At 34.8% G+C, this 22796-nt stretch overlaps 1 protein-coding gene and 1 long non-coding RNA gene across 2 annotated transcripts; both read left to right on the top strand.

Annotated features, from left to right (window-relative positions):
* Window positions 1-662: 662 nt before the first annotated feature.
* Window positions 663-15870, top strand: LOC117317858 (sulfhydryl oxidase 2-like). Its single transcript, XM_033872820.1, has 10 exons — window positions 663-1105; window positions 3490-3590; window positions 4958-5100; window positions 7056-7146; window positions 7761-7897; window positions 8515-8670; window positions 9701-9830; window positions 10263-10379; window positions 11744-11882; window positions 12120-15870. Exons 1-10 carry the CDS (start codon window positions 865-867, stop codon window positions 12854-12856), a joined length of 1992 nt encoding a protein of 663 aa, XP_033728711.1. The 5' UTR covers window positions 663-864; the 3' UTR covers window positions 12857-15870.
* A 525-nt stretch (window positions 15871-16395) lies between these two features.
* Window positions 16396-21082, top strand: LOC117317852. Its single transcript, XR_004530263.1, has 2 exons — window positions 16396-20718; window positions 20797-21082. It is a non-coding gene; the product is annotated as an uncharacterized LOC117317852 (long non-coding RNA).
* The last annotated feature ends 1714 nt before the right edge of the window (window positions 21083-22796 follow it).

The raw sequence follows: 22796 nt of genomic DNA, 5'->3' as shown, positions 1-22796 counted from the left end.
ATGGCAGAATACAATAACAACTGGACAATAACACAAACTAGACAGTACACCACAATGCTACAATTGTACGCCATCTTTCTACATATTTTTAAAATACTTAAAGAAATCCGGTAGACTGTCTTTGCCACATATTTGGTATTATCTGAAATATGAAATTAATCTCATCATTTCAAGTCTATTTCCACCAAAACTCGCTCCCATTTTTTATTAATGTAAAAGTTAAATTTCACGCCTGACTGCTGCACGTGCAAATCACAGATCATCACGCCACTGCACAACACAGAAAAATATAATTATTTTCACCATCAAACGATTGAAAATATATTTAGAGACGTTTCTATGGAAGAGGAAAGACAACTCGTACATATACAGTGTTCTTCGTGCGTACAAACTGATTCGTCTGCATATAAATGGTTATTCCTGGATGGTTACAGATGATGTAGGCTAACTGAGTTTTAAAGTCTGGCACTAAGATATATCGATATTATATGCATCAATGTAATAAACTTATAATTAGGTAATTATGTAAATTCAAAATTGATTCATTTTATGTTTATATTCATCTCCTCTATGCAAGTAACATCCCTGCAATATGTTATTTTTAGGTGGGTTCATGAATTGCTCTGGTGTAATATACTGGCTGATTTTAATGAAATACGTCCATAAAACTTATCCGTTAGCCGGAATCCATCATTACCGGAGGTCTGTGTCAAAATTTATCATGCGTTCTAAGCGCCTAAATGACACTGATGATGTGAACGTGTTGACGTTTCACTTGTTGCACCTGCTCCCCTTGTTGTTTATCATCCCGTTTATATATGATCCCTGCTTTGAACTGTGACATCGGCATCAACGACATGTAGAATGTCGGACGAAGATATGATTTTGCGACATTTGGTGGTTTTTATTTTTGTTTCCTTGTTCTCATCAGTCAGCGGCGGTTTGTATTCCCCCACCGATGATGTTGTGATCCTCACGGATGAGAATTTCGCTCAAAATGTATATTCTGTACAAAATGCATGGATAATTGAGTTCTACAACAGCTGGTGCGGACACTGTAAAAGATTCGCTCCTATATGGAAGTCTGTAGCTACGGATGTAAAAGGTAATAGTAAACAGACCAGCACTTTTAGATATTAATGTAGCTGACCGGTATTGTGAATTACAATTTACAGTCATTTTGTACCATAACCATATCTTTAGGACCTACCATTGTCAATGCGGACCAAATTTACCATTTCATACCATGTTTTTACCAGTTCATATATCGTACCATCTGTAAAAACCATACTTCGCCATATGTTACCACCTTTTACCTTTACTTGTATACAAACATGCATTTGTTTATTGTAATCAAACGTTACCAGGTTATGCGCGTGATATCGCCAATGTGCTGAAAGTAGAAAGCTGGCATGATGAGTGCAGTCAAGTGTGAGCTTCAGAACGCTCTTCCCTTGAACTCAGGATTGACAAACACATGAAGCAGGGGATGCTGTCTGTCTGGTAGTTGTACATGTTTCCCGATCGATGACATGTTGGTTTTACCTGTCCGCTTTCCTCCAACATCCAAAACAAGATCTGTTTCCTTAACAGCATCATCTCTACAGAGCCTGTGATAATTGTTGACCTTGTAAAAAGCATTAAAAAATGGATCATTGTTGTCTACGGTCATTTCATTATTTTGTGTAGGACTTAAAGTGATTGACAGGTGATAATTAAAGGACTCCTATCTTTTAAAGACACCTTAGCTGACATGTCACAATGAACCCGCTTCATCACATATTTTTTTTTTATAAAAACACTTAAACAACCATTGCAGTTTTAAAATTGCAAATGAACAAATCTTGAAATAACTTTAAAACAATCTCTATGAAGTTGACATGTGTCATACTTGCTCAAACTGTGATTTCTTTCAACTAGTTTTACTTTTGAAATATAGATTGACACAAGTTATGGTAAAGTTATTCATTTTAATCAGTCCTTAGTCATATTTTTTAACATTGTCACAATACTAGTTCTTCTTGTGATAGAAAATGGATTTTCATGGTACAAAATGGTACGTACACAAAGACTGATTACTGTTGTACATGTGTAGAAAGAGTATATGTACAAGCTAGTACATTTAGTCTGCATATAACTGCAAAAAATTAATCAGGATGGGGGACTCATGTTAGTTTAGATGACATAGCTATCCCAATGAAATTCGTAGAAAATTTACCAAAAGGTACTCAATATGTGCTTTTTAAAAGCATGCTGCAGTTATTGAACCATCAGGCCACAATGCAACTTGCCAAACTATGCATACATATTGTGATTACAAAATAGATTGATCACCTGGGCATAGTTTTACTGTGCCCATTGAACAGCTGCCATTATATAACATTGTGTTGGATTAAGGATCATGCTTTAATTTTGTAGCTATCGGTTTGTTGGGTTTATTGCCTCATGAAAATTAAAGCCATGGTCATTTTGAGGCAGAGTCTTCTTTTCATAGCTGGTACCTACCTGACGGGCCCTGCAGGTAGGGCGTAAGAATTGTACCAGCTGCCCCCATTGCATGATCGTAAGAGGCGACTACATTTGGGATCTTATCTTTTCTCTTTCTTTGACAACTTTCTTCTTCCTAACATCTCCCTTGACACTGCCTCACTTTTGGCCTTTAGTTGAGCGTTCGCCCCTGTGAGGAAGGCTTTGGGTTCTGTCCCCTGGCCGAGACATACCAGAGTCTTTAAAAATGGTAGTTGCTGCTTCTGCTTAGCGCTCAGCATACAAGGAGTGGGACGACTGGTGCACCCGTTGTCAGTATAATGTAACCGGGTGGGGTGTGCTGCTGGGTGTCTTCGGCAGTATGCTTCAGTGAGGTAGCACTATATAAATCGGCAAAAGTTCCGGCCTATCACAAGGAGACTTAACACGAACATACCGCAGCCTCCCAAAACACACTTACGCACTCGCCACACGCATGCATGTCGAAAGCACGGGAGGCCATCCTTAAATGACCTTAGATGTTAATAGGACGTTAAACAAAATAAACCAAACCAAACCAAAACCTACCTGACTGAACAACATGAGAGGTCAATTACATGCCATCAAGAGAAATCTGGGTAAATTATGCATGTGTTGCACATACCCAAGGACTTAACTACAATGGCAGTCCAGTCTGTGATTCATCTACCATGAGAAACACAAACTTCATGGAGGAGGATCAGACAACCAATCTGCACCCTAGTCAAAAGCCACTGATGTTGTTCAATAGATGTATTATTGCACGAATTCATCCTATAATTGTACAAAATAGAGGTCTATGTGAATAACTGCTCTCTATTTTGATATTCAGATAGTACTGTACTGATATATATTAGTATAATGAGTTACAGGTACACTGTAATATAGCATATATCTCACATTCTGTATGAATTTTTTTTTTTTTTTTTTTGTGTTTATTTGAAGTGAAAAGACCAATATATATTTTAATATTTCTATTTACAGGATGGCAAAGTGTAATCAAATTGGGTGCAATTGACTGTTCTACAACAGAAAACCTACTGATATGTAGGAACTACAACATAAAAGGCTATCCAACAATGCGGGTAATTACACTTCCTACTGTATATTTGGTAATAATCGCAAGGAATTTAATTTTGCTTTATCATTCACAGTAATTGGATACAGAGGGGAAATATTTAAATACCAAGGTAATATTCATATATTCAAACAAATATAAAGAAGTGTTTATTTTGACAAGACCTGGTATTGCGCAAAATTGAATTTAATATCCATGGATTACATGATTGTAGGCCCCCACAATAGCAACATATTACCTCTGTGAAATTTTATAATTATACAGTATTCATAAAGGGAATGGCAAGATAATTAAGATATGTTGTATATTCATTAGAATTCAACTGTTAAAAGTTCAGAGGTATAGCTAATTCGCTGTCATATAAGACACTTCAGTACACAGTAACTATACATCAAGAATTCAGATATGGATTTAAGATTTTACTGCTCTACATGTATGGACCAGAAATACACTGTATAGAATTATTTGTGGTAATATACATTTGTCATTGTTGGTAACCATCACCCCATGTCAGTATAACACAAGTCCAGATCACATTATTTTACCTCAATTACATGCAGTTACAAAAGGAGTTACAATACCTCATTTTGATCATTTTCGTTGATCTGGATGGAAGCCTTCAAAGATTCTTATTATGGTTAAAACCAGAAAACCTATAGGTACTGACCGTAGGCCGGTGGTTTTTCTCCGGGTACTCCGGCTTTCCTCCACCTCCAAAACCTGGCACGTCCTTAAATGACCCTGGCTGTTAATAGGACGTTAATTTGGTTTGTTTGTTTTTGTTTAACGTCCTTTTAACATCCAGGGTCATTTAAGGACGTGCCAGGTTTTAGAGGTGGAGGAAAGCCGGAGTACCCGGAGAAAAACCACCGGCCTATGGTCAGTACCTGGCAACTGCCCCACGTAGGTTTCGAACTCGCAACCCAGTGGTGGAGGGCTAGTGATAAAGTGTTGGTACACCTTAACCACTCGGCCACCGCGGCCCCGTAATAGGACGTTAAACAAAAACAAACCAAACCTATAGGAAAGCCATATGGTCTGGCATTTGATTGTTTACCTTTTCATATCGGAAAGGAGAACAAAATCCAGGGGGTGTTGATGAAAGGCAAGTGTGTTAATTATCCTCAGCAACATCAACCTATCTGACATGCTCCTAAAGTAGCCAAATGTTGTATACAACTTCATAGTTACTGTACCTTCCAAAAGGATGGGCTGTTGCATTATATATATAATCTAGTATTTTGAACATTTTTGAAAACAGAATTTGTATAGAAGTAGGGACTCTTCCAAATAATTTGGCTTTTTGAAGCCGTTTAAAGAAATGTGATGTGAGCACAAGTAGAATAGAATATGTTATTATTTCTAAATCCATAGCTGTTGCCTCCATTCTCCAAGAATGAATCAGGGGTGGAATTCCATGAACAAGACCCAAAAATGCTGACTGAAAAAATGGTGGATTTTGTCACTGAAATCAGTGGGTTGGCAACAGGGATTTGGCCAAACCTTCAACCACTAGAGTAAGTATACTTTCTCCTATTGCTGCCCATCAGTATTTTGGTTTATATACTTGACCCACATTTAATGTCACATGTTGATGTACTGACCCATATTTAATGTCACATGTTGATGTACTGATCCACATTTAATGTCACTTGTTGATGTACTGATCCACATTTAATGTCACTTGTTGATGTACTTATCCACATTTAATGTCACTTGTTGATGTACTGGTCCACATTTAATGTCAGTTGCCAATGTACTGATCCACATTTAATGTCACTTGTCGATGTACTGATCCACATTTAATGTAACTTGTTGATGTACTGATCCACATTTAATGTCACTTGCTGATGTACTGACCCACATTTAATGTCCGTTGTTGATGTTCTGATCCACATTTAATGTCAGTTGTTGATGTACTTATCCACATTTAATGTCATATGTTGATGTACTGATCCACATTTAATGTTATATGTTGATGTACTGATCCACATCTTATGTCATATGTTGATGTACTGACCCACATTTATTGTCATATGTTGATGTACTGACCTACATTTAATGTCAGTTGTTGATGTACTGACCCACATTTAATGTCACTTGTTGATGTACTGACCTACATTTAATGTCAGTTGTTGATGTACTGACCCACATTTAATGTCAGTTGTTGATGTACTGACCTACATTTAATGTCAGTTGTTGATGTACTGATCCACACTTAATGTCACATGTTGATGTACTGATCCACATTTAATGTCACTTGTCAATGTACATGTACTGACCTACATTTAATGTCATATGTTGATGAACTGATCCACATTTAATGTCACTTGTTGATGTACTGATCCACACTTAATGTCACATGTTGATGTACTGACCTACATTTAATGTCAGTTGTTGATGTACTGACCCACATTTAATGTCAGTTGTTGATGTACTGACCTACATTTAATGTCAGTTGTTGATGTACTGACCCACATTTAATGTCAGTTGTTGATGTACTGACCTACATTTAATGTCAGTTGTTGATGTACTGATCCACACTTAATGTCACATGTTGATGTACTGATCCACATTTAATGTCACTTGTCAATGTACATGTACTGACACACATTTAATGTCATATGTTGATGTACTGACCTACATTTAATGTTATATATGTTGATGTACTGACCTACATTTATTGATATATATATTGATGTACTGATCCACATTTATTGTTATATATGTTGATGTACTGATCCACATTTAATGTCAGTTGTTGATGTACTGACCAACATTTATGTCACTTGTTGATGTACTGACCCACATTTAATGTCATATGTTGATGTACTGACCTACATTTATGTCACTTGTTGATGTACTGACCCACATTTAATGTCACTTGTTGATGTACTGATCCACATTTAATGTCACTTGTTGATGTACTGACCCACATTTAATGTCACATGTTGATGTACTGATCCACATTTGATGTCACATGTTGATGTACTGATCCATATTTAATGTCACATGTTGATGTACTGATCCACATTTAATGTCACATGTTGATGTACTGATACACATTTGATGTCACTTGTCGATGTACTGATCCACATTTAATGTCACTTGTTGATGTACTGACCCATATTTAATGTCCGTTGTTGATGTACTGATCCACATTTAATGTCACATGTTGATGTACTGATCCATATTTAATGTCACATGTTGATGTACTGATCCATATTTAATGTCACATGTTGATGTTCTGATCCACATTTAATGTCACATGTTGATGTACTGATCCACATTTGATGTCACTTGTTGATGTACTGATCCACATTTGATGTCACATGTTGATGTGCTGACCCACATTTAAGGTCTGATGATTATATATTTAACGCACATCTAAAGTCACATGCCCAACCTTGACCCACACTCAAGTCTGTCAGTAATACTACATCAGACTTTAACAAACACCACTATGTTACAGGTCACTAGAACACATTTGGGGTGAAGCCAAAGATCATCACAAACATGTGGCCCTTGTTTTTGAGGATGAAGATTCCTACACAGGGAGAGAGGTAGGATAACTACTCAATGTATTTTGTAGATTTCCAGGAATTTTATTGTTTCTTATTTCAAAATTTTGTTTCTTACATGATTACGAAAATGTACCATACGTTAGCAACAAAGTAAGGTAGTTAGAGGATACACTTAAGCCATGGCCAGTTGTCTGGATGTTCATTGGACGGATTGTTGATAAAATTTTGTCTGGACCAATCCTAAATGTCCTAATATACCAGTGGGTGAGGTGATATACTGGTACAGTCTATGTTGTTTATACTGTGTAGGTGATATACAATGTATCTGTATGTATGTAGATGATCATGATATACAATGTGTTTTGATGTACACATAGTTAATATACGATGTGATTTAATATAGGTATTATACAATGTATTTTAATGTAGGTAAGTTATACAATGTATTTGATGCAGGTAAGTTACACAATGTATTTAATGTAGGTAAGTTATACGGTGTGTTTCGATGTAGGTATTATACAATGTATTGTAATGTAGGTATTATACAATCTGTTTTAATGTACTAGGTAATATACAATGTATTTTAATGTAGGTAAGTTGTACAATGCATTTTAATGTAGGTACCTGGTAACATATAATTTATTTGTGTTAAGATAATACTGGACATGAGTGGTTACAAGGATATGCTGGTAAGACGGGCCCTGAAGCCGCTCATGATCAAGTTTGGAATAAACTATTTCCCATCTCTGTACCTACTTGATTCCAATGGAATGTACAAACAGCTGGCTGAGTAAGTATATAAATGAGGTCAGATGTCACAATTTCTTACTCAATTAGTAGATAGATAGAGGAGATTTGATTAATGGCCTCATGTTTTGAATATCAAATATTTCACAAACACCTTAGTGACAGAATACTGGAATATCCTGTCATTGAAGTTAGCTATAAGGGTATTGAACACAAAAACATGGCATCATGATATTTATGGAATTTTTAAACTTCACGTCAACGATAGAAAGTCACTTCATCAAAAAAGCACAAGAATTCGTAGCACATCATTTATTTCACACCACATTGCAATAACATTAGCTTGCCATCATTATTTAATTGCGCTGTTCAACACAATTTCTGGGTTTTTTCTGTTGTTACCTAGTAACTGTTAGGTCTAGAGAAGCTTTAAGTTTCTCAGACATCATTGGTAAGGTTAACACACATTATAATAATGTAATGTATTTAAGATAGAATAATATCCAGTGTGTATTGAAGCCATTCTAGACTACCCAGATTTACATATTAAATTGTTGATGGACTGTAAAACCAATCAACATAAAATTCCGGACAATGGTTGAGAGAAAACACATTGATTTTGAATGATAAATGATGGTGAATTCTTTTCTCTATCAACAGGAAGGGAACCAATAGGGGACACTTCAGGGAAGCTCTGCTTAGTATTCGCGGTGGACAAGACCCAGAAGAGTATGTTGACAAGGGAGACGAGTCCGACCATTTGATGGAGGATCTGCTGGACAAAGATGACGGTGAACAGTTACAAGTCACCACCAGGTACATTGTCTTCCTTATATATATGCTGTAAATATGTTTCAATACAACAGTTGAAGTATGTTTCAGAAAGACTGTAATAAACAAACAAACTCAGATTGGATATTTTGTTATGATATGTTGTAGACTGGGTGTATATATGTTGTAGACTGGGTGTATATATGTTGTAGACTGGGTGTATATATGTTGTAGACTGGGTGTATATATGTTGTAGACTGGGTGTATATATGTTGTAGACTGGGTGTATATATATTGTAGACTGGGTGTATATATGTTGTAGACTGGGTGTATATATATTGTAGACTGGGTGTACACTGTATATATGTTGTAGACTGGGTGTATATATGTTGTAGACTGGGTGTATATATGTTGTAGACTGGGTGTATATATATTGTAGACTGGGTGTATATATGTTGTAGACTGGGTGTATATATATGTTGTAGACTGGGTGTGTATATGTTGTAGACTGGGTGTATATGTTGTAGACTGGGTGTGTATATGTTGTAGACTGGGTGTATATACATGTATGTTGTAGACTGGGTGTATATATAGTGTAGACTGGGTGTATATATGTTGTAGACTGGGTATATATATGTTGTAGACTGGGTGTATATATGTTGTAGACTGGGTGTATATATGTTGTAGACTGGGTGTGTATATGTTGTAGACTGGGTATATATATGTTGTAGACTGGGTGTATATATGTTGTAGACTGGGTGTATATATGTTGTAGACTGGTGTATATATGTTGTAGACTGGGTGTATATATGTTGTAGACTGGGTGTATATATGTTGTAGACTGGGTGTATATATGTTGTAGACTGGGTGTATATATGTTGTAGACTGGGTGTATATATGTTGTAGACTGGGTGTATATATGTTGTAGACTGGGTGTGTACATGGTGTAGACTGGTGTATATATGTTGTAGACTGGGTGTATATATGTATGGTAGATTCTATGACTCCATTGTTATGTTGTAGACTGGGTGTATATATGTATGGTAGATTCTATGACTCCATTGTTATGTTGTAGACTGGGTGTATATATGCAAGACCTGGAGTCAACATTAACATACCTTCTCAGACAGGAAGTAGCTATTCAACGTACTATGAAACTAGAAAGTGTGAATGCATTGAAGAATTTTCTGCTAGTGTTAGCAAAGGTAAACTTTATCATGGAAACATAGATGATCTGAAAATATGTTTAAATTGTAAAATAGAAATGATTATTGATATATTATGTATTAATAAAAGACACATTTCTACATACCTGGTAATTTACATATTTACAAGTCACCACCATCATTTACATATGAAAATACAGATGAAAATACAAGTACGGGTAATGAAACATTTGGAGAATTTTTGAATTATCAGAAAGTATTTAGACTATACATGCGAAGAAAGAAAATTAAAAAAAAAAAAAAAAAAGGAAAAAGTCATTGAAATCTAACTGTTGTACAATACAGTATGTATAATTTACAGAAGTTAAGGTTAAATACCCTGGAGATAACACTAACTACTTAAACATTAACCACTTCCTGTATTCAGTTTTACAATTTGAAAGTTTTACTGATGAAGACTTGTTGTTTCAGTATTTCCCTGGGAGAGAGCAGGTGAAGGGTTACCTGTGGCGTATACATACGTGGCTGGTAAACGTTGGTGATGAGATCTCTGGTCAGGACTGGCTCCAACGGATTGACAGCTTTCAGGTGAGAAATTGACAAGTTCTATTCATGTATATGATACAAATCGGTGTTTTGGATAACAAAAGAAACAAATAATTTATTTTCTTTGGAACTTTAATTGAATAAAGACTTAATGTGTTTGTATGGTATGTAAAATATTTAGCAGAAGCTCATGTAAAGAGCACAGAATTAAACATCTAAATTTCAGTGCTGATCGTTGAAGGCTATTGTACACATCAAGAGAATCTATAGTTTTACCATCAGAGGGGTAGTTGTATAACACATTAATTCACCAATCTATTATCCTGTTTAATCCTGGTTTGTAGACATTAATTCACCAATCTATTATCCTGTTTAATCCTGGTTTGTAGACATTAATTCACCAATCTATTATCCTGTTTAATCCTGGTTTGTAGACATTAATTCACCAATCTATTATCCCGTTTAATCCTGGTTTGTAGACATTAATTCACCAATCTATTATCCCGTTTAATCCTGGTTTGTAGACATTAATTCACCAATCTATTATCCTGTTTAATCCTGGTTTGTAGACATTAATTCACCAATCTATTATCCTGTTTAATCCTGGTTTGTAGACATTAATTCACCAATCTATTATCCCGTTTAATCCTAGTTTGTAGACATTAATTCACCAATCTGTTATCCCGTTTAATCCTGGTTTGTAGACATTAATTCACCAATCTGTTATCCCGTTTAATCCTGGTTTGTAGACATTAATTCACCAATCTGTTATCCTGTTTAATCCTGGTTTGTAGACATTAATTCACCAATCTATTATCCTGTTTAATCCTGGTTTGTAGACATTAATTCACCAATCTATTATCCTGTTTAATCCTGGTTTGTAGACATTAATTCACCAATCTATTATCCCATTTAATCCTGGTTTGTAGACATTAATTCACCAATCTATTATCCCGTTTAATCCTGGTTTGTAGACATTAATTCACCAATCTATTATCCCGTTTAAGCCTGGTTTGTAGACATTAATTCACCAATCTATTATCCCGTTTAATCCTGGTTTGTAGACATTAATTCACCAATCTATTATCCCATTTAATCCTGGTTTGTAGACATTAATTCACCAATCTATTATCCCGTTTAACCCTGGTTTGTAGACATTAATTCACCAATCTATTATCATGTTTAATCCTGGTTTGTAGACATTAATTCACCAATCTATTATCCTGTTTAATCCTGGTTTGTAGACATTAATTCACCAATCTATTATCCTGTTTAATCCTGGTTTGTAGACATTAATCCACCAATCTATTATCCTGTTTAATCCTGGTTTGTAGACATTATTTTACCAATCTATTATCCTGTTTAATCCTGGTTTGTAGACTTATGGATATGTTGTTTTGTTACAGACACCAGAGACATACCTCCCAGAAAGAATTAATTGGATTGGGTGTGCTGGTAGCCAGCCCCAATACCGCGGCTACCCTTGTGGTTTGTGGACACTATTCCATACCCTCACTGTAAATGCTTATAGGATTGAAGGCAGCAGTAAGTATCTGAATCCTTATCAAACAAGATTGTTAACAACAAAAATTTTTTCTTTTGTAATTTGAGAAGTTTCCTCAGAAGTATTTTGTATTCTGGTAATTATTGGAACATGAAAAAAATGTAAAAAGGGATACATTGTATATAAAAAAACCTTGTTAGAGAAATATGTATGTAACATTTTATCTGTTCTATACAAAATAATTGCTTTCCAATCATAAACACTCAATCTAATTTCAGATACAAATTTTAACAAAGCAAGTGTGCTTCATGCCATCGCAGGATACATAAAGCATTTCTTTGGCTGTTCGGATTGTACTAAACATTTTCTTAAAATGGCACAGAATATTGATAGTGAGGTGAAAAATTCCAATGATTCTGTGCTGTGGTTATGGGAAAAACATAACCTTGCTAATGAGAGACTTAAAACAGACTTTTCTACAGATCCTCGTCACCCGAAAGTTCAGTTTCCCTCAGAAGAGACTTGTAGGCAGTGTCACAAAGTGACGTCTGCCCAACAAATTGTAGGTTGGAATATGCCTGAACTTTTAAAATTTTTAATTGGTTTTTATTCAAAAAGTAATATAATCAACATTGAAGATGATAATAACAGAGACAACTCGGAAGGTTTGATGTCCAGTAAAAATAAAAATAACATGGACTGGTGGGAAAGACAACAAAGAAAAAAAGATATCGAAAAAATATGGGATTTACGAGAGTCAAAAAAGAAAACAAAACAGCAAAATATAGAATCTTCCTTTGCACTCAATAATAGAAAGAACGTTAAAGCGTATGAAAAGTTTGAATTAAATGAGTCAATGGTGAGCGAGAAGAATATAAAATCTTCATTTGGATTTAGCCATTTAGACCTGGGTATGTGTGTAGTGTTTTATGTCATGTGTACAGTAATAGTCTTCATCCTCTACTATCACTTTGCTGTCAAGAGATGTAGATTTTGTTCAAAGCTTGCACGTTAAAAATACAATGCCATTCTGTTTTGAGGATGGAGGCTACCGGTACTTGTATGCAATTCTATAAGGTGATTTCAACTTGACCACAGCAAGTTGTCTACTCTCTACCAAAGATAAATATTTCAAGGCTTTCATAAATTGGTGCAGTATAATTTTGAATTTAAATTATCCTATAATAACCTTTGAATCATTATGGATTTTTAAAAATGAAGTTAGAGAAAAAATAATTTAGTGCTTTTAAGAGCTTTAATTAGTTTTACATTCTATTGATTTTTATTGAGTTTTTCATTTAGATTAACTTTAATAGGTAATTTCTGATTGCTTTTACCAAACATTACTTTTAGTGACTTTCAGATATTTTACTGGTGAAAATATAGAATCTTAGTAAGTTCAATAAAATTAATTAATTGTTAATTTTGTATGCATAATAACTATTCATAAAGCAATAGGTAAAGTATGCCTTCGTGCTACATCAGCAATAACAATTCTATACAGCAGTGGATTGTTGATATGATATATTTAATGACAGTGGTACAGCAGGTGTTTATAATGAGGTACCAATCTTTGTGTTACACATACAATCACTATTTGTTCTCATGTAGGACACAATAGACAACAAACAGAAACAATAAGTTACATAATATACAAAAAGTAGAAGCAATAGATTGCATAATAGACAACAAACAAACAATAAGTTACACAATAGACAACAAGTAGAATCAATATATCGCATAATAGACAACAAACAGTAACAATAGGTCTCACAATAGACAGCAAACAGAAACATCAGGTTATACAATAGACAACAAACAGAAACATCAGGTTATACAATAGACAACAAACAGAAACATCAGGTTATACAATAGACAACAAACAGAAACAACAGGTTACACAATAGACAACAAACAGAAACAATAGGTTACACAATAGACAACAAACAGAAACAACAGGTTACACAATAGACAACAAACAGAAACAATAGGTTACACAATAGACAACAAAAAGAAACAATAGGTATCATAATAAACAACAAACAAACAATAGGTTACACAATAGACAACAAATGGAAACAATAGTTTACATGCACAATAGACAACAAATGGAAACAATAGTTTACACAATAGACAACAAACAGAAGCAATACGTTACACAATAGACAGCATATAGAAACAATAGGTTAATAAAGGATTTGATTCATTAGGGACCAGCTGCTTATCTAGTCCAGGTAATAAGATATAACGGCTATATTGACCTTTTAACCATTCCAGCATCTGTACTATAATGTTACCTCAAACACTCCTGCATTATTATGTAATAATTACATCATTTTACTGTTATATGATTGTTACTTAGTCATGAAAATCAAAACAATATTAGCCTGCTGTCAGTTTATCACAGAATATTGTATGGCAGTAATCTCATTGTAATAAGTCATCTGGATTTCACCTCAACATTCCGATTTTCATTTCACAGTTCAATTTTTGATGCTTTTTGTTTTTCCGATTCTCATTTCACAATTTAATATTTGACGCTTTTTGTTTTAACATATTTGAAGCCCTACGCGTTTTATCAGCTGTGGTACTTAGTGTTTTATTTGTGCCATTAATTGTCTATGTGATATTCACTCTATAGTGTTGATAAGGATATTTTTGCTCCTTTCTTTTAAAACAAGCTTGTCCATTGTTGATTTCTGCATGTATACTACTCCAAAGTCTTGTAGATTATTTCTGATACCGAACCTATCAAATTGGCATCTTTAAAGAAGAAACAGACAGGAGAGGAGCAAAAATATCTTATCAGACAGATAGAATTGATTTTAATCGTTAATTTTGCTATTATGGATACTTTTACTGATGAAAGTGAATTGTCATGGTTGTGAAAGAGAGGAAAGCATATCTAATTTTGTGTGTAAAGATAACCACTATTTTTCTTGTTGACCAGTGCAGTCTTGAGTGTTGTTAAAGTGTGAATGTGAATGATCAAGTTTGTTTTGTTATGTATTTTTCATGTTAATAACATACACTGTATTTGTTCCCGAGTATGTTGCTGATTGGCTCTCCCAAGTCATGTGATATAAAGATATATGACTTGTTGATTGGCTCCCCTTAGTCATGTGACATACAATTCTGTGACTTCAATATTTTATGGTTTTCATTGGTGTATAATGATTACATACCAAGTTAAGAATATTGGTCAACTTTTGGAAACTTTTACTATGTAATATTTCCCACTGATAAAGTAGAATTATTGTTTTCCTTGAATTTTTCTGTAAAACAGTAATCTTAATTTGATGTAATAGACCAGGAGGCTGATTAGTTTCAGGCTAGACACGCATGCTCATTCACTATCAAAAGTACATAACACCAGTCCAACTAGACCAGTAACCTGTTAAGAACAGTATACTTACAACAACACCAGTCCAACCATGTATAAACCTAAAATTACCTACTTTATATTTGCATATTAATAACACATGCACAATCAAAACATCTGACAGCTCTAAACAAGGTCAGACCGTGGCCTTTGGAGAGACATTCACTTCCTAAAAAAAATATTTAGGGTTAATATTGATAAAAATAATCAACAAATAACTGCTGATAAAACCTAGACATTACTGCTGACAGAAATGTTTATAAATATTTATAAAGGTGAGAATACAATCAATTACTACATTAAAGTCCATTTCTCCAATATTGACTTGTAGGACATGTCCGGTACCATCTATTATGTGAAGTTGTTTGAAATACTGAAGTCACGCATGACAAAGCCACAGTATGTAAGACATTTCTACTGGATATTTGAATTTTGAGACTTTATTGATCCTCACATAAAGATATTTAGTTATTTAATAGAAACCCTCAATTGACCACAGTGATTGAATTCAATTTAATTCAATAATTTGTCATCCAGCATTGCATAAGATATACCAGAGACATATATACAGAGAGATTGGCAGCTCTCTATTTGCCCTTGTGTTTACATAGTGGCCCCTGACCTTCCCACAATCCTTTGCGGTCACTCGGTTCAGTCTTCACTAGACGCCATATTGGAGAAAACTTGAAAACCAGACACATAATTATCGATAATTTCTATTTGAAATCATCACCAAGATCCAATTATGTGCTTTAATTTTATTAATATCAAAGTGCAGAAGTGTCATCAATATGAAATATATCACAATTTGCTGTCCAAGTGTTTGTATTTTGAGTATGAAAGTCAAGCACAACGCAGGAAAGATCGGCGGGAATCTCCAATTTTCGAAAAGTCCCTATGGGGTTTTCGAGAATACGGATAAATGACAACAATGTGCATGATAATCAAGACCACATTCCATAAGTATGATAGTTTTTGGTTAATGTGGTAACTTTTGTAGTGGCCAAAATAAAACGATGTGCTTTCTGTGTGTATTTAAAATGACGATGTTTTGGTCTGACGTAATGGCGGATTAACCAGAACATGTCGAATAAGTTCCAATACTACGATACACACATGCGCATAGCCCGATTTACCTGCGCTCGCGTGTGTTTGATAGGCGACAGGACGCTCTCGATAAGGGATATGCTTGAGTGGTCACGAATAAAGGGAGCCACTATGTGAACGGGGAAATAGCGATGTTACTAATCTCTCTGTATATATGTCTCTGGATATACATCAAAGGATTTTCATAAAATGTGCATTGTTTTGTCGATTTTTATTGCTGAATTTTATTTCTGGTTGCTTTAATATGAAATGAATATATGTATATATTTGAAATTGATTGCTTGTCTTATCAATATCTTATGTATGGGTAAGTTTTTGAATTCTTATAAATACATGTATTTAATAAATGTCAGATACATGCTCAATAACCAAAGGTTTAGAAGTGTCCTTTGAGTGTATTTTTACTCCAATTAAAATTGAATTGTATTATTTTGATAGTAAGCAATGCATATCATATTGGACCTAATAAGCACACCTGTTAAAACTAGTCCACTTTTTGGATTATGGGCACGTTTAAATAAAGTCATTACAAATAATGCTGACCTCACTGATACAATATACAGCCAGTTGAATGTTTGTCTAACTGCTCTTTGCCTCTATACAGCCAATGATTGATGCCAGTAAATTTTGCTATATTCATTTCTAAGAATGGTTCCCTAGCTTGTCCCTAGTGAAACCTGTTTTAATGTCTTTTGTCCAATTAAGAGTTTCTGAATGCACTTTGTACAGTGACATGGTCTGCATTAAATTGTCTTCTAATCAGAAAATTCATAAGGGAAAACAGCATAAATCATATGTTATGTGACTGCCAGACCTTCTTGTCTGTATATTCTGCTTCTTGATACACATCTGCTGTATGTTGCAGCATGCTTTCGTCTGAAAAGTCACACAAGGGAAATTATGTGATTTCTGCTACATTTTTCCTAAACAACCTCTTTTTCGGTATGAGAGAGTGGGCCCAATCACCTGATGATTTGTTCTTTAGTGTATATTCTTAAGTCTAACAGTGTACTGCATTCTGGTAACATAGGTAAATAGTCTTTTAGTCTTCTCTAGACCTGACAGATTGTGATACCTTTTGTTGATTAGAGATGCATTGTTTACATAGAACCCAATCAAGGTGAAACTTTCAAAACCCTGCCTAACTGTTGTCCGGGAATACATATAAAGGAGTGATTACAACTGGATACAGCTATTACAGTTTACCAACACCAGTGCACAATTCATATTTACAATCGGCCTTATTAAAGATTCGCCAATCAAACATTTGGTGATGGGTAAATAAAATTCACCAACTTATGGTTAATATCTTTTGACTAGTCCCTGAAACCATCGGGTTCTTTCGCTGCAAGTGATTGTGCTCTGAAGATTACCTATTGAAGTTTAAATATGTCTTCAGTATACATTTATTACTGAGTACAAGTCTATGTGCCCATGTTTCCCACTGTACATGGCATCTTTGATAGCTTGCTTCAAGAGGTTGCACATAGAAACGGTTCGCTGTAAATGGCTTTGTTAAGCACACACCGTTGTGTTTTTTTTGTAAGCCCACATTACTTGTGTGAGATATGAAAATATACAAAAAACAGTACTTCAGTTGTTTTAGTACTGACCTCAATATTATACACACGTACATCAGGACACGTTCTAGTACTGACCTCAATATCATACACACGTACATCAGGACACGTTCTAGTACTGACCTCAATATCATACACATGTACATCAGGACACGTTCTAGTATTGACCTCAATATCATACACACGTACATCAGGACACGTTCTAGTACTGACCTCAATATTATACACACGTACATCAGGATATGTTTTAGTACTGACCTCAATATCACACACACACGTACATTTGGATATGTTCTTGTATTGAAGTCTTATCTACAAATGTTAGTATTGCGATCTTGTACTTAATTGCCGAAATCAAACTTTTGTTGCTAATTCTTGTTTTCTCGTTTGATCTTAAGTGTCACAAATGACATCGATCAAAATCTCATTATGATGTTTATATTTGTCTACATGTTAATGATTGTTATAAAACAGGAATGTATTTTTGTCTGAAATTAATTATACTATCATGTTTATCTCACCTGGTCCGAAGAACAGGTGAGCTTATGCCGTTGGGCAGCGTCCATCGTACGTCATCTTTACACTACTAGTCATGAACGACTCAGCAGATTTCCAACCAGGGGAAATATTGCACCAAATTGGTGAAAAGTTTTTATTCTTGTGGTTTTCCGATATTTGCTGTCATATCCAGGTGAGCGATACAAGCCCCCTGGGCCTCTTGTTACTATATCATATTGTGTACCATACAATCTGTTAAAATCATATATCTCGTTGCATTTTGCTACAGCTGGGTCTCCCTAGATGAACAATGTACATATAAACCAAATTCAAAGAATATGCTGATTATAACGAGTTTGTGTTCTGATATACCTTCAACCCACCTTAGTCATCTCTTACTTCCGGATCCCGCTTTCCGGATAAATCAATTGTTTATTATAAACTATCTAACACTGAAAAAACTTACTTCCAGCAAGACTATTTTATACTTAATCATCTTAAGCACATAGCCTATAATGCATGTACACCACTTTTCTGAAGGAAAGAATGGCTATTTTGTTGTGCATTCCATTGGATTTGATTTCGTGTCATGGCATAAAGTGTGACCACGAGATTGTTGGATATTCTTCCGATATACGTGTTTATACCCCACTCTTACACAGACAAATATTCTTCATGTCAATTCAGGTCAACTTCATGAGCTAGTGTTTCACTTTTAGTTGTAATATTTAGTACAGAGTAGCCTTGAGATGAACTCTAACCTCAGTAAACTAAAAGATACCGATAAAATTTACCATTGGTGGAGGACTATTTCCTTACATATTCTTGCTTTGGCTGAGTTCATCCTAATTTCCTCGTGTACGGTGCCGGGCTTCTGCATCATATTAAAAGGTAATATACTGCTGGGGATTTTTCTTTCATGTTTGATTTTCCTGATTAATCAACATGTACATTTGTCATTTTTTTCTGACGAGAGGTTTCAGTTTCAAAATATGTTATTGTTAAACAACAAAGATAGTTACAGTAGTATAGATGAGATGTAACAGTACGTGTATTATGTAAAGTTACACTTATCTTCAGGTTTTATTGTCCTGTTTAATTGACAGGTACCATTTAAGTATGTTGATGTTTGGTTACATTTCAATCAAACATGCTGTAAGTACAGGTGCTACAGTCATTTTCCTTCTGTCCCATTTAAAACTCATGACATTAGCAAGACTACTTATGGTTTCTCTGGAATCAAATCACCACCGGTTTTAGTTTTAAAATAGATTTCGGTAATGACATCAAAGGTATGCTAAGGTAAAATAATTAATGATTATTAAAATAGAATATTCAGTAATTAACAGTGTTATACTGTAAGTGAGGAATGCCATAACGTTTGTACAAAACTATCTTTGTCTACGTTATCAAGTAGTTTCCCTTTTATATAATCGTGTACAACTTGAGGATATGTTTTTACAAATCTTACTTCAAAAACCAATATGAGTTAATACCAAAGATAAATACAGTTAGGACATAATTTACCTTTTATAGTCATACCAATGATCACGTGTCTTTTGTTTGACCTGATGCCTTCCTTGTATGTAATATTCTTTCAAGTTCTTATTCTGACGCCTTCCTTGGAAGAATTGATACTGAATCATGCCACTATTGCATACTCTGTGTGTTCTTATAGTAACGTTGAAAACTGAAATCAAGAAGCGAACCATTATAGTAGGAATCGTAAAATGTTCACATAAACGTATGCTGGAGTCTATCTCAAGGTTAGGGCTCGTTCGATTTGTTCATAGCGGCAACCTTACCAACACTCGCCTGGCGACCAGTCGGACACGTTACGTGGTGACGTGCCTGTCGGTGCTTGGTTGGATACCCACTACGAAAGCCCTTCTGTAAGATATTACTGGAAAAATGCTTCAGTTTTTAAGGTTTTCCAGCTTCTAAATTCGTGAAGTATTAAGGAACTATGTGCATTAGGTAAATATATTTTCGAATCAAATAAGTTAAGAACAGCGTGAATATGTTTTGATCTGATATATAATTGTATATTGTATGTAATAAGGGATTCATTCTCTATTCATTAGTCTGTATTGAATCTCTACTGTAGTTTTTCTCTGTCATACGTATGGGCCAATGACCTAAAGTTTTAAATAAAACTTATTTGCAATATGACTGCCTGTGGCACTTTTCTAAGATCTACGAACTAAATATTCCTGAAAGTTGTATTGACAACAGAAGGGTTTTTTCATATTTTGAAAAAGCAAGTGTGAGATTTATAATACAATTTCAGTTTCCGTTCAGTAATGTGAGGTATGTTAAAAAATTTCAGTTTCCGTTCAGTAATGTGAGGTATGTTATAAAATTTCAGTTCCCGTTCAGTGATGTGAGGTATGTTATAAAATTTCAGTTTCCGTTCAGTAATGTGAGGTATGTTTTAAAATTTCAGTTTCCGTTCAAAATAAGAGTGAGGTATGTATGTAATACAATTTCAGTTCCCGTTCAGTGATGTGAGGTATGTAATACAATTTCAGTTCCCGTTCAGTGATGTGAGGTATGTTTATAAAATTTCAGTTTCCGTTCAGCAACAAGAGTGTGATAACACTCAATGCATGTTCATTTTATTGGCTCTGAATCGCAAGCCAAGCAAAAGCAATAAAGTCAATTTTACTCTAAACTTTGTTGTTTTTATTTTCAAAAGGGAAATGTGGTATGTTTCCGTACCATTCAGTAGCACGTGATGGGAACATGCCATGCGCAATAACAATTAACATGTTAATGGTTTGAGGTTAAGCGATAACTCATTAGTTAAAAATTGGTTGCGTTCATTAGCACATATGTCCATCCTCATTTTACGGGTGTCTAATTGAATTTTTGGTAATTTGACGACAAAACAGTTATGGCTAACAACTAATCTACATCAATCTTGATACCATAGTTAACATAGTACTAACGCAAGTTTGGCCACATAATTCATAACTTTTCATTCCGAGTTCTGGATTTCGACTCGTCGGTCGACATCATGACCTCATTGAGAAATATTCTATTTCCTTGTACGATATAAAGTCCGTCGTATTCGATACTTGTTGGTAGACATGGTGGTTCTGTTTTCACCTCTCTGGTTCTCTTTTTGAGAAAGTGGAGACATAACATAGGGATCCTAAGTGAAACGCGTGTCCGGGGATATTAAATTGGGTCCCGTCCGTCCATATTCATCCATTCATTGAGTCAAAATATCTTCCTACTGCTACTACAATGACAAGGATTTTATTCCCACTTTATAGTGTGTCTACTACTAGATATTTTACTTTAAATATAGTAAAGTCGATTGCTCATTTGCTTAATGAATTTCACAAGTGGAACCAATTTTTCATCTATTACAAAATTAGAAAGGGCACTTGATTTAAAAGCACTGGGTCTTTTATAACAGTATCGAGATATAAAAAAAAAATGCTGCCCATAGATATCTGTCGGTCACTTTGCCGAAGCGTAACTCCAAAACCGTTTAAGATAACTTCACGAACCCTGGTACACACATTTTTGGTCTGGTGGTGCTTTTTAGTATGGAGTGTTTTGTATTTTCTATAACTTTCCTGTTGCCATGGAAACAATTAGTAAAAATTTCCGGTAAATACCACACTTTGTGCAAACAACCAAATTCATACATGTATGGGCAGTTTCCACTTCTTTAGCCGGGTGCGGGGGATATTGACTACTACGTCTTCTTGTCTAATGTAGATTTGCATGGTGGGTGTCGTCGACGAAACAGAGGACACTTATCCTTCTGGTCGTATATGCCTTACAATTTTATAAAAGTCTCAATGATGATGTTTCCTCGTTTGTTTTATTCATGTCAAGTAAATATTCAGTGTCTTTGGTAGTCTTTTCAATGGCTGCAGAAAAAACGCATTTGATTATAAATTTACCAATATGCCGCATAATAAACAATACTTGGCCATACAGCTCCTTCTAGAATTCGATAGTAGATTGTGTTGTTTTCATTTTCACATTTCTATCAACACATGTAAGATGCATGACAAGCCTTGTCATATCGTCATACCATCCAAGTCAAAGTGTTCAATACAACGTCGTATGTTTTCACAGTATTTGAAAGCAATACACTTATGCATTTTTGCATGAAGTTCTTGACGTCGACGACAAAACTACTGATTTCTTAAAGTAGTGTTACAGATGTGTTGATACCAGACCATCTAATTCAATCAGAAAGATGAAATTTGAACCCTATCTGTTGACATGATGACGCCATTCTTGGATTACAAGCCCATCACTTTGTAGAGTAAGTTTCGGTCACTTATGTACCCTACAACCAAAGGACTTCTAAACAAAACTCACTAAAATTTGGTGATTCTATTTACACGAAGGTCTTATAG

Source organism: Pecten maximus, chromosome 2 (genome assembly GCF_902652985.1).
Source record: "Pecten maximus chromosome 2, xPecMax1.1, whole genome shotgun sequence".
NCBI classification, from domain to species: Eukaryota; Metazoa; Mollusca; class Bivalvia; order Pectinida; family Pectinidae; genus Pecten; species Pecten maximus.
This window is presented reverse-complemented; position numbering and strand designations above follow the sequence as displayed.